The sequence below is a fragment of the Toxotes jaculatrix genome, chromosome 8 (assembly GCF_017976425.1).
Source record: "Toxotes jaculatrix isolate fToxJac2 chromosome 8, fToxJac2.pri, whole genome shotgun sequence".
Taxonomy (NCBI): domain Eukaryota; kingdom Metazoa; phylum Chordata; class Actinopteri; family Toxotidae; genus Toxotes; species Toxotes jaculatrix.
Window position 1 is genome coordinate 20,292,678 of NC_054401.1, and position 13,591 is coordinate 20,306,268.

At 39.2% G+C, this 13,591-nt stretch overlaps 1 protein-coding gene across 3 annotated transcripts in view; it reads left to right on the plus strand.

The window, feature by feature from the left end:
* Positions 1 to 986: 986 nt before the first annotated feature.
* Positions 987 to 13,591, plus strand: part of LOC121186029 (zinc finger protein 236-like) — a 52,805-nt gene continuing 40,200 nt past the window's right edge. For all 3 annotated transcript variants that reach the window (XM_041044610.1, XM_041044612.1, XM_041044611.1), the window contains exons 1-6: positions 987 to 1,059; positions 2,676 to 2,815; positions 5,506 to 5,670; positions 5,781 to 5,959; positions 7,796 to 7,926; positions 9,362 to 9,534. In XM_041044610.1, the coding sequence (XP_040900544.1) occupies positions 1,008 to 1,059; positions 2,676 to 2,815; positions 5,506 to 5,670; positions 5,781 to 5,959; positions 7,796 to 7,926; positions 9,362 to 9,534 (840 nt within the window). In that variant the 5' untranslated portion in view covers positions 987 to 1,007. The remainder of the gene's footprint in view (positions 1,060 to 2,675; positions 2,816 to 5,505; positions 5,671 to 5,780; positions 5,960 to 7,795; positions 7,927 to 9,361; positions 9,535 to 13,591) is intronic.

Below are 13,591 nucleotides of genomic sequence, written 5' to 3' on the forward strand. Positions count from 1 at the left end.
AAATTACAATTTAATGTGTTCGTAACACTCAGGATAAGTTACTTTCTCTAAAAATAATTAATTATAATACTTTATTAATCCCACAATATTTTTATATTTTCTACATCTATAGTTTTGTTTTAACATTAATGACATCCCCCTATAGTTCTTTTTCATTAGAGTATCAATGACTCTTTTGAGAAAAGCTTGTCTGATGACCACTAATTCTGGAAAAGGCCAGAACTTTTTATTTAAATGTTTCTTTTATTCTTACTTTATTTCATGTTTACTTTCATTTATTTACTTTTGACAGATTATTTAGTGTTGTATACATGGCCGAATTAAACTGTCAGATGGCTGAAGCCCCCCTTTTAATTTTCTGGTTTCAACAAAAATGTATTCAAGAACATACAGGGTGTTGATTTTGACATGGTAGACAGAGCAGGTAATGTAGCACCTTTACCTGTAGGGCTATAATAAGTTCAGTTATTATAGTGCTTTAGTGGCGAATATTGCCAAACAATATGCTGTAAGTCATATTATCACAAAACCAACAGACACACATGGGGCTTTCAGGGCCCCTGATGATTTACAGTAGGCCTACAGCCAGCAGCTGCAGACTATATAGTTACAGGTGTAATTTAGATGATTTCTCATAAAATAACTAAAAACGTGTATTTGTTCATGTTCCCAACTTATGTTTTAAAAAGCCACATTATTTGAGAACATTAAACAAGCACAAATTTAAGAAATAACTCGGTGCACCCCATGAGGGTGCATGTACTATAAATATTTAATTCATTATTTATTGATACTTATAACGTGGTTCACTCTTATCAGCAGAACAAGAAGTTGTTGTTGTTCTATTGTGTGTACTTGTAGATGTATGTACAATGAACCAAACGGTAGATGTCTCCCTACTCCATGCAGCTGTGTGTCTTCTCGTCTACGCTGCTGTCTACAGATGACCGAGTCGCCATTTTGAAAAGCAAATCGTTCACAGCACACCCGCCCTGAGTACTGGAACTATGCCGCGGGGCCGGCCTCGCAAACTGAGAGTTAAAAGCAGCGACGAAACAGGTAACAAGTACCAAAATGCAACGAATAAAAAATACAGATTATGTGCTATCCAAATAACCTGCTATTAATTGGACAAACAATTCTGTAGCGTATATAATAACACTTCAATGTAGTGTATATAGTCCCCGGATATAGTATTGCGGGTGGGCTTTGCTTTGTGCGGCGAAGGAGTGATTGAGGCGGAATGATATTAATAACATTTCGGTGCCTCTTCTTATTGGCTTCCAGTCTAAATTGGTGTCCGTAAGGGGAAGAACCGCAATGTCATGTAGCGTTAGTTGATATACGCTGTTTACACTTAATATATGTTTAGTAGTAATTCGTCGTTAGCTTGTTGTTGCTAACTAGCTCATTTTGCTACCATTAGCATCGGCGCTAACACGCTAAAATGTTGGCCATTGTTGTTTTGATCCCGTGAAGCACTGTAGCGAGGCTGTCCAGCTGCTGATGGATCAGTTGTGAATGGTCGGAACAAGTGGTCACAATCACGAATGAACACGGTACAAAGAGGTGTTGAGACGTGCTGCCCGGAAGCGTCCAGTTTACTAGCATTTTGATGCCCTCATTGGAGTATAACATTTAGCTTAGTTACGATGCCCCGTTAGTTGGATAACTTCAACGGTGCGTTACTACGTGAGCCGGATGTAACCTAGCTTAGTTGACAACAAAATCAACACAACGTCAAACCATACAGATTTTTTTCTACGTTGGATTCGTGTCCTTTAAATAACACACGCTGCCTTGTGAATGTCTGTAACTGTGACAGTCAAGATGGGCGTGTGATCCAAACTGTTGAATACCAATATCAACAACAACCGCAACAGGTTCACGGGAAAACATGACGTGAAATAATCTCAGTCTAATTCTTGTTTCTTTACCTTAGATTGTAAATTGATTTGTACTGTTTACTTTGTGTAAGCACGAATAGATTCTGCCGTCGTTTTCACTTGCCTTCGGATTTAATTCAGTGTTTTCCTTGCAAAACTGCATCATGTTCACAGAGCCCACTGTCAGAGGTGCTGCTGCTGAATATAGACTAATGTGTTTGTAAGTTACATTAAAGGTTTGATATTCTAGTGGATAGATAGATATGTACTTTGTGAATTATACAAATTCACAGTCTAAGGTGAACTCCCATTCTGATAGGGGGAAAAAGCTGGGGGATAACACATTACTTAAAGTCAGAACAGTCTAATTTAAAATACTTAATATAGGTAAAATACCAGAAAGCTCAGTTGAGCACTATTACTTTCATTATTAGCTTTGATTGTTAGCCTTCCACTGATAATGTATTCCATTTAATTATGAAACTAAGTACCCACTTCAAGAAACACTGAATTAATATGGGTGCATTGCCATAGGATGTGTGTCCTTAATATGCGACAATGTCCGCATCTGCCACTACTTTCTGGTGAAATGATTGTCATATGATGTGTATGAAATACTGCTCAGATGCAAACATTTTCAGATAGTTTTATTTACAGAGTCACTGAACACAGAATCTGTGTAGCTGAAGATGCACCTTATCACATGTACTGCAGCTAATCTTGTCAGGACAAAGCCTCTTAAACCAAGTTAAGATACTGACATGTTTTTTTTATTGTACTTCCCGTCAGATGCAGATCCCGGTGAAACAAAAGTGGAAAGTTTCAGTGATGGAGAGCTCAAGGACAAGAAGTGCACAATATGCTGTCAGATCTTCACCACTGAGAGCCAGCTGCAGAAGCATCTCCGTGAACATGAGATCAATGATAAGGCAAGTACATCACGGAGGTGACAGCAGTCAGCCATGACAAGAAGGTGGATGCGTAACAGTTTTTAACCTTTATTTATCCAGCTGCACATGTATTTTGTATATTCACAATTCTTCACAATTGAATCTCTCTCAGTGGGGCTGCATTCAATTTCTGCTGGTCAAATAGGTGCCCAGCAGAACTGCACTGTTATTATTGGCCTGAAAGCTGCTACATTGGAGCAGTAGAGATTTAAGTGCATTGTATCAGTCCACAGAGGGTAATTCTCATAGTGCTTTAATACAGTAACTAAATGCCAAATGTGAAGCTTTAAGCAAAATATTTATTGAGCAATTGCCAAATGGCATTTCCAGTGCTGTTAACGGTAAGCAGAAAGTTCAGGGAGATGCTGTCACACAAGGCAGGCACCACAGGGCAGCTGGACAACTGAGAGATGTGATGGAGGTATGAGATAATGGTATTTAAGCCCTCACTGGAGCAGTAAAGTTCATCTGTGTGGTTGTTGAACTGTTCATCGCACATTTTTCACCTGAAGAGGATAACTGAATTTCTGTAGTCAAAGCTGTAGTAGATCACAATGTCCCAGCTACAGTTTGGATTTGGGGCAAGCCAGCGGCTTACCGTAAAAGCTGGAGGTGTCCTGGATTTTTTCGGTTCAGATGATGTTTCACAATGTGGAGGTTTAAAGACGCCGTAGATGCCATTGTTTATTTGGCAGCTCCAGCACAGGTCTCAACTCAGTCTGCCAATCACCGGATTTGGTGCCAGCTGCTCCCAAAATTTCTGGAACGTGCTGTATGTTCTCCTGTATGTTCTTCATTCTGGACACACCTGGAGTCATTTACTCACCCTTATTCAAAATTCCATTAAAGCCACACACAGTTTTGTATTATCACGTTTTCATTTAACAAGGGCATTTACTAATATTGAAGATGTAAATGAGCACAGCTTGTTGTGCTGTTTAAGATGAGTCTTATGCATGTCTGAAAAAGCAAAGGGGCACAAAAGCAAATGTTTTTAGCTCCTGAAGTTTAAATAGTGAATGAAAAATCAGCATGGGATATTTTTAAATGTTTAAACTAACCTGATAAGATTAATTACAGTATGTGAATGGCTGCTTTGGTCATAATAGACTGGACTGGATGTGGTTTGAGCCATACCGGGGACACATGCACACGTTCACTGCTGTTACATTGCATTTCTGTTCTTGTTTTGTGTTTAGAGAAGTTACAGCAGAACTAAAACTGAAATCTTGCTGAGAAGGGAAGAAGCTGCTTATCCATCCCCACCTGCCCATGGCTCGGTTTTCTCCCTCTGTGGTGGCCAATAACAGTCTTAAATAACACTGTAAATATTACTAGATGTTGAATCACAGCCGCAGTCTGCTGTAATAAAACTATCTGAAACAGTAAATCAGATTCAGTGGCTATTTGTAAAGAGTTTCCATTCCCTCCTCCCACATTATGTGGCCCTTCATAGGAAAATCCTGAAATACATATTGCACTTACTCACAAATGTTAATACCCCTTGAGTCATCAGATGAGCTTAAAATGCTTATATTTATAATGCTTATAATTTCTTTCATTGTTGAATCCAGTTCACGCTTCATAAGTTTTGATAATTATCATGTGTTGAAACTTTGTGTGACAGTTGTTACTGCAGTGATGATGGTTCAGTGTGATGATGGTGTTTGCACTGTTTTCGGTGGCTTCTCGTGGAGTTGGCAGCATGACTGGACTGATGTGTGGGAACCTATTCTTTCTTTTGTTGATGATGATGATGTTTTCTAATGAATAATGCATGTTTTTAAAAGTACACATACACAATAAATGTGCATTAATTCAAGTGGAGTAATGCAGTTTTTGTAGTTATTAATTCATGTTTGAACATTTGTCTAGTTAACATTTAGTGTTCGTGTACAAGCGCTTCTCTCCATTAACCAGTTGCTTATAGCTTCAGCAACACTCATGTCTTTGCCTTCTCTCCTTTTTAGGTTCACATACACTCACTTACTGTCTCACTGTGTCTCTCTGTCTTGCTCAGATGCAGGGGGCTAGGCTTTTCACTCCATGTTGGTAACAAGAATGTTAGAGTAAGGGAAACCTGTGTCATTTCACTGGTTTGGTCTCCTCCCTTGACCATTTCTTTTGGCGTGAAAACACAGTAGTAGGATGCTACCTCACTTCATTTGCAGCTGTGGACCATTTCAATTTCAAGGCCACTGTCTTCACTTACACTGACATTTTCCCCAGGCTGAAGAGCAGTAGCCTCGGGGTCTGCCACTCTGAGTAAGACTCACAGGTGTCAGTGTTTTGCTCTCGACCTTCAACGGATTCAGACAATACTCTGAAATTAAGTCAGTCATCTCCTCTAGTAGAAATGGAATTTAATATTGGAGCTATTTCAGCCCCATGGGAAGGACTTTTTTTATGGTAGTATTCTGTGCACTGTTGCTTTTCTGTCTTTCTTTCTCTGTCTCCTCCCTTCACAGCAAATGTAGTTGCTTAGGACGTTTTAGGTAGCAGACTGATTGAAGTGCAATAGGGAGGCCTTCTTGTTTTATCTGTCTACACTGTCTCCACCAGGAGTAAGAGCAGCTACAAGGACTGTATTGCAGAGAGTGAGAGAGAGAGATTTGAGATCTTTTAAACTTACATTATTCATTACTTTATTTATATTCTCTTCTTTGCAGCCTCATCGATGTGACCAGTGCTCACAGACATTTAACGTGGAGTTCAACCTCACCCTCCACAAGTCCACACACACCACCTCTGACTTCACCTGCCCCGTTTGCAATAAGAAGTTTTCCCGCATCGCCAGCCTCAAATCTCATATCATGTTGCACGAGAAGGAGGAGGTTAGTCACGTCACCAATCAAACCATCACGATTTGATTTTTTCTGTGTATAAGACAGACCTTTATATCTGTGGCTTGTCTCCTCTCTTTACTTTTTGACAACCCCTGCAGAATCTGATCTGTGCAGAGTGTGGAGATGAGTTCGTTCTCCAGAGCCAGCTCTCTCTGCACTTGGAGGAGCACCGCAAGGAGCTATCGGGCATCAAGGTGTACACCTGCAAGGCCTGTGACAAGGAGTTCAAGACGTCCGCACACCTCAAGGAGCACACAAAGAGTCACATCAAGATGAGGTCAGACAGAGCTTCAGACATTGATTTATTACATTTGACCAAGTCAGCTGGAAAACAGCTCGAAGTTAAAAAGGAAACATGAATCTAACAGCGATTAAAAAGAACTATGAGGATCTTGTTCTAGGCAATTTGCAGTCTGAAGCCTACCACTCTGAGAATTATATTTAGGGACTGTAGCTGCCCACAGTCAGTATTTTCTATTGCATATCATTTTATTATGCCAATTAAATTACAAGGACACAATGTATGTGAGTCGTGGAGGCTGAGGGGTATCTGATCTGCATTTTGACTATCAAGGGACTGTCAAACCTTTCAATTAAAAGCAGCTTTGTGGGGCAGAGTTAAGAAGGTTTCATGACAAATTTTACAGACAGACACCACTGAAAATTTTAGTAAAATCCACCGTGATGCTGGAACTATTTCTCTCAACATTCAGATTTTGAAAAATGTTCAGTAGCTGTGGTCAGGGATGCACCCCCATCCTATTTCAATAATATATGAGTTTTTAAAAACTTCTGTCGGCCTGTGGACACTCACAGTCTTTCATGGCATTCAGAATAAAAACCGGCCTTTTGTACATGCCTATTCATTGTCATGAGTTGAGTGCACATTACCATCACTTTTTCATTACCATAAGTACGTAAATGGTCAGATAATCCCACACAAGGACAACTATTCAGTGCGAACCTTGTATAGACCAAGAACCAAGGTTAAAATATAGCCTTGCAGCAGGAAAAGCTTGGGAGGATGTCTCCACTGCAGTTTATTCTGTTCATGTGGACATTAAAGATATGATTTTATCTAAAACTGGAAAACAAAGTCAGTATTATACATGCAAGGGGATGGAAGATACCAGCTAAGATGTGTGCAAAGGATAGTGTACAAATTTGGTCTGTAAAAGTTTATTGTGGTACATTATTCTGCAATGCAAAAATACTCCTGCATGCACTGTTAAACTGAAAAATTCTTTCAGTGTTTTCAGCAGATGTTCCTTCCCTTCGGCTCAAATCCACAAGAAATAACAGTGTAAATGAACTAAGAGCGGAGAATCTTGAAAGCACTGATTTGCACCTTTTGTTAATTTGTTTATTTATTTAAATGGGACAGTGCACATTAATCAACCCAAGGTTAGCTCGGCAGCTAATTTGCACTTGTAGTCCTGACACAACTAAAAATGATAGAAAGCATTTTCCGATCCTAAACTCACAATGTAGTCAGACAAATATTAAACGCTGCAAACGAGTTACTACAGAAAAACATCAGATTATTAAGAAGGACACATCTGAGTAGATTTTAACCATATTTTACATTTAGTTGTGCGGTTCTACTTCTTTCCCTTTATGCCAAAAGAGGAATAATCAAGAATTGCTTAAGTTTTATGATTTGTTTTCAGTCAGATTTTGTCAGAAATGTTGCACCAAACCATGAGCTTATTGTGTAATAACCTCTTATTGTGTTTACAAATCAAGCGCAATCTCACATCAAAAACACCAGAGGTACAATTTTTTTGGCAGTTGACTTAAATCTGTTTTGTGATAAAAAAAAAACTGATGTGCAGACATGATGCAAAGTCTCTGACCTTTGATTATTTTTAATACTTTGGGCTGTCACAATGTCAGTTGCACCTTCTTGTTTCGTGGTGCAGATGCTGCTGTAAAACATGAAAAGGATATGTGTATTAGAGAGGTTCTGATTAATGGGGAAAACTGTGATGAAATCTACAAAGGTTAAATACAACAAAATGAAAAAAAGTCAGCATTGCTTATATTTGGATAATTATGTGTGATCCTCACTCACAAAACACTGACCATTTTGTTGTGTTTACTCCTTCTACAGGCCGCTCTCCTCTAGTTCCAGAAACTACAAGAAAAATATTGATCGCAGTGGGTTCACAAACAGCTGCCATCACTGTGGAAAGGCTTTCAAAAAGCCCAGCCAGCTTGTCAGACACATACGGATACACACAGGTGAGCGAAAGGCACTGAAAAGGAATGACGTATTCATGTTATCAAGATATAATGCATATTCAGTGATTCATGCTTAGAGGAATTATCATAAAAAACTCCATGTGGATGATGCTGGTTTGCGGGTTCCTCAAAACCTGTAGTGGATCTTGTCTAAGGTGTGGGTGGATGCTGGCAGCAGGTTGTAATAGGTGGGGGCTCAGTAATGGCCTTCTGTTCCAAAGCTGTAGGTTTTAGGTGCAGCAGGAGACTTTGTGGGTGTGTGGGTAGTGCTGGGACAAAAAGTTGCCAGTTTTGTTTCTTGATTTCAGTTTTTAATGGCCCTTAAATTGGATTTGAGGCAGTATTATATAACTGAAGTCTCATATTTTTCTTGCTAAACTGGACTTTCTCTAATGAAGTTTTCTTCAATTATCTGAGTCCAGGACGTAACAGCACCATCTCCTGACTAGTTTGTTATGTTTACTCTCCATCTCTGAGGAAGCGTACAGCCCAGTTCATCACTCAGCCGCCACGCAGGGATGTTGTGTGGATAGAATTTGGATATGCTGCTTAAATTCTAATATTCTTGTGTTTCTCGGCGGTTGTTCACCCGCCTGAGTTCAGGCAATGTATCCAGTGGCTTCCACCCACATGCTGTTTACACATCATCCACATGTTAATTTGTTTGCTTTGCTGGCTGGCTGGATGAGTAATGGTGGATGGAACTGATTTCACTGTGCTTCGAATCTCAAACAGCCCTTAAGCTGATGAGGTGAAGAGTCACTTAGGGAGACTACACACATCGAAACACTCTCTCTCACTCTCTCTCTCTCTCTCTCTCTCTCTCTCTCTCTCTTTCTCTCTCTCTCTCTCTCTCTCTCTCTCTCGCACTCGCAGTTGGTAAGGGTACAAGATTGTATTTGGGTCATCTTTATTCAGGCCTGAAATAACGCCAGAGATGGCCTTACGCAGGTGCCATGGTGACAGATTTACATAGTCATACAAATAGAAAATGTGTGATATTTCAAGATCAATATCAATATAAAAACAGATATACTACAGACTTAATAGTGTAATTATAGTGTATAATTTGTTGTGTATTATAAGTCCTAAAGATGGACACAACCAAGGTGTCATTTTTTTTCAAGCAGTAAAGAAACAGCATCATTTTAGCAAAATAAAAAACTTTGAGTCCTTTTTTTTTAAGTAAATCCTTCTGCTTGAAAAAAGTCAGTCAATAATTTGCTGATTCACTGTTGTACCCAGCCTCAGAGGCTGCTTTGAATTGTGCGATTTCAACAAAAGACAGTTGACAGTGAGTATATCCTAAAGAACCAGCAGTCACTATTTTGATTGTATTTTGAAGTTATTAATTTATATTCTAGGACTTAGAGCTGTTTTTAAGATATCAGATTGTCAGGCCTCTGTTTGACCTGACTTTGACCTTTCCCTTCAGGCGAGAGACCCTATAAGTGCACACATTGCGGCAAGGCTTTCAACCAGAAGGTGGTGCTGCAGACTCACATGGTGAGACACACTGGAGAGAAACCTCATCTCTGCATGTTCTGCCCCGCTTCCTTCTCCCAGAAGGGAAACCTGCACTCCCATGTTCAGAGAGTTCATTCTGAGGTAAGAGCACAGTACTACAGGTACATGTACTAAGATTTACATTCTCAAATACTGTATTGGAAATATGTGTGTGATGTGTTGTGGTGCGATGCTGTGCCATCTGTGGTCGTGTTGTTTGGTATCGTAGCAATAAAATCCAAAAACAAATAGCTGTTTTGTAACAGTATGAAAAAGTTTTGAGTTTGAGATTGAGTTTTCTTTTAGTTTCTTCCAAGTACACTTCCAGCTTGCATGTCAGAAAGTTTCCTTCACTGACTGAAACGGAAAGACAAATACGACAGATCCATCACTTTGTGAATCCTCTCTAAATCCTTTCAGAATTGAGCAACAATCAGAAATAAATCTTACTGATTTGTATTCAGTGTTATGACAACAGAGAGATTATGTTCTGTCTCAGTTGTTTTGATTCCTGTAGCTTTTATTATCCTCGTGAGACAGAGGGAGCAGGAGGAACTGTTTGCACATTTCACACTAAAATGTTGTTTATTTATTTGTTAAACAAGTGACAAATTACCATAAGGGAATGAGAATTGATTTTGTAATGAATGCAGTTTCATTTATTATGGGAGTTTTTTGAAATACCTGTGAGAGACTTGCCATCAGAGAAACAGGGCACATTATGCCATTGCTGTATCTCTTGATGGATTTAAGATAAAGCAGTTGAAAACAATTAGTTATCTAATTGAATGCATTTATAACATTTTAGCAATCTTCCTTCCTCACTTCATTAAGGAAGAATGGGATTTTCAGACCAGATAAAATTGTCCAGTGCTTTTAGATAGAAGTGATTTCTGAAAGCCGAGTGTTTGTTGTTGGGTTGTTAAGAAAGTCCTTATCTTGATAAACCAACAGGAGAGCAGGAAACCAAAAACTGAAAGACCTAAAGTGAGGCAAGTCTGGTGAAATGGTTTCAAGTTATAAACTTGCACATGCATTTGAAATGCCAATATGACTGTTTATCATGCGCATGAAATATCAAATCATTTTCAGTGTGTTTACCGGGTTTTGGTAATTCACCGTCATGCCTTTTGTTGTGGTTGTTGTCCCAGACACTTTGTGCACCTCCGTCATTCACACACTAAATTACCAACCCTCCTGCTCACAGCTCGTTACACTGAATGCAGCCGGACACCTTGCCATATTGTTTGTCTTTTGGAAAGGGAATGAGGTGAAATTGCAGCTCTTTGTTCCTCATGTGGTTCTTCTTCTTTGTAAGCCCCTCACAGCAGCCAATTTTAAAGAGCCCTCCTGATTTATCCATCCTAATTTAGCTTGGACTTTGGTCTCTAATGGTGCTCTGTCACTGAGGTCACTTCCTCTTAGAGCCAAACCGTGGCTGAGAGGTCAAAAGAATTGTGCACATCAAAGTCCTCCCTAGGCGCCCAAGCGTTCATGTTGACAGATAATGAATTTTGCTGTGTCTGGATGTCCATTTGTAGGGTTTGTTAACAAAGCCCATTAAAGGATGGATTGATGGTGGTGGGAGTAGCTCCTGTTTTATGACTGCCTCCAATAATGTGGCTACAGTCTGGAGTGGCTCAGCTTTCTGGCAGCCTGATTGTAAAGCAGCAGTGCAGAGGGGCCTCCATCAGTGGATATGCCACAATGCTCGCTTGTGTATTTTAGCTAGTAGTGTAGCAGCAGTGTAACAAGGCCTTAAAGAAAAAAAAGATTCTTTGTGGTTGCACACTTAGCTCCACACTAATTTGGTTCACAACAAGAGCCAACTGACAAATGAATTTAACTGTTTGTTTCTTTTTAACACATTTTGGCTATAACAGATACATACACCTAACTAAAACTAGTACAATCTAATACAACAGTCCTGCAATAAATCAGTGAAGAAGGCTACATTACAGAGACCTCTGTGTTTGTGTATTAGCATTAGATGTACCTGGATGAAACCGAATCGAGGCACAAAGATGCCTGAGAACAAAAATCTTGATTCTTTGATTTCAGAATGTAATGTGAACTGATGACAGCAAGCATCCCTGAAACACCAAGGTTTCTGGATATAAGGAGGTAGATGCTGTCATCTGATAAGCAGCAGTTCTTCATGGTTAGAAAGCTTATTACAATGAAACAAACCAACAGACTTTAGACAGGATCTTTTCATGTCTATCATGCGCAGGGCTTTGATCAGGGAACCTGAACTGCATATTGTACAAGTCCTGTTTTATTTTTTGTAAAAGGCATTTGAAAAAGTGGACCACGCACATGCCTTTATTAATGGCATTGATGATGAATCCACATACTGGCCTGTTGCTCAAGGGTGTACTAATTGTTAACGCCATATTCAAGAAACATCAGTAAGGCAGTGTAGACCAAGGCAGACCAGATGTATAATAAAACACAGTAACTGAGTTCTCTTAAGTCTATAAATTATTTTCAGCTGCTGATGTCTTGTCTAATGTAGGCTAAATCTTTAGTTGTAGACTGTGAAAGATAAGAGTCGACAGCGTCTCTCATGGGTTATGATACTCAAATTTGCAATTACTTTATAATTACCTTTACATATGTAGTGAACAAAGACACTTTCAAGCTGCTGGCCTAGTTGTACATCTGAGAAAGAAGCACAGGAAATTGGGTCGACCATACAAACATCCACACCTCTATTTTGTTTTTGCAGTGGGAGTTTTAACAGGGTTTCTTTTATAATTAACGGAGTCTGAATAAACAGCCTCACACTTAATTCTCTGTGATGAGGAGTCAGGTTGGATTAATACTTAACATACGTGTTAGATGAATGGTTTTGTCTTGTTAATTGTGTTCCAGTACACCTGGAGTAAAAGTGTTTTTACATTTAAGCCAAATGTTATACAGTCATTTTCTTTGAGTGGTTCAATTGGACAAATGGCCTGCTGAGTTCTTTTCCAACACTTTTTCTTGCACTTTCTCTTTGTCTTTTTAACAAAGTAGGTTTGAACAAATTGAAGTTATGAATGGCTTTTTTTTTTCATACTTGCTAACATGATTGTCTGTTCCATGCTAAAAGCCTGTGATGGGGCCAGATGATTGAGTTACTTCTGGAAAGCCAAACAGCAGGACAATTTGAATAATGCATCTAATTTTAACAAGTGTTCTTCAGCTTTCCTGTTCCAGATAGTAGTCCTTATGATTAACTGACTTTATGAATAAATTATAGCCAGGCATTATTTGCAATAGATTTCATGAGCAGGTGCATACGGCGGAGCCAGGGGAGTAAAATTATCATGGTTAAATCCAGTAAAGTGTTTGTTCATGTAGGGTGTTGGCATGTTGAGACTGTAACACTATCAAGCTAAGTTTAGAACATATCTAAAAACTTTTTCAGGTGCTCTCAGCCGTTACACTTCAACTGATTTCTACAGCTTTCAATTGGATTAACTGCTTGTTGGGTGATCAGGTAGCCTCAGAAACCTCCTACCCCCAAAACCTTTCTGACATTGGATTAAGGGGATCTCTGTCTGATCGTCTCTTTAACTTTGAAAAACCAGTGATCCGACATTCACCCTAACTTCGCACAGCTGTGTGGAGGTCAGAAAGGAGCTGGGATTTGAACTTTACTCTCTAGCATTTAAAAAAATTTATTCTTGACACAGCTATTTCTGTCACTTTTCATGTGTACAACCAAGCATAACAAACTTAAATGTGACTGTGAAATGTGACCAACTTAAATGAAATTGCATTTCCTCCCTCTCTATGATAGCCAGCTTTTCACCACCGGCTCCCCTGGGCTTAGGTTTTTAGTTTCTAAAATGAAAAAAAAAAAAAACACTCTCTAAATTTATTCCCCACCACAATGACCTTTCTATGTCCTTAATGTGTTACCCAACTAAACTTGCTGCCTTTAATTTCCTGAAAAAAATAATGAATGTCGCCCTTTTTTAATATCCCTTATCCCCAAATCTCACTCACTGCATCAACCACTAAATATGTTTCAACCTCTCTCACACAATTAATGATATCACCACGACCTCCAAAAGTCTTCTGCCTATCTATGCTCATGAATTCTATCCTCTCCTGCCTCTTCTTTCTCCGTAGACCAACGTTGTTTCCATCTCTACCTTCGCTCTCT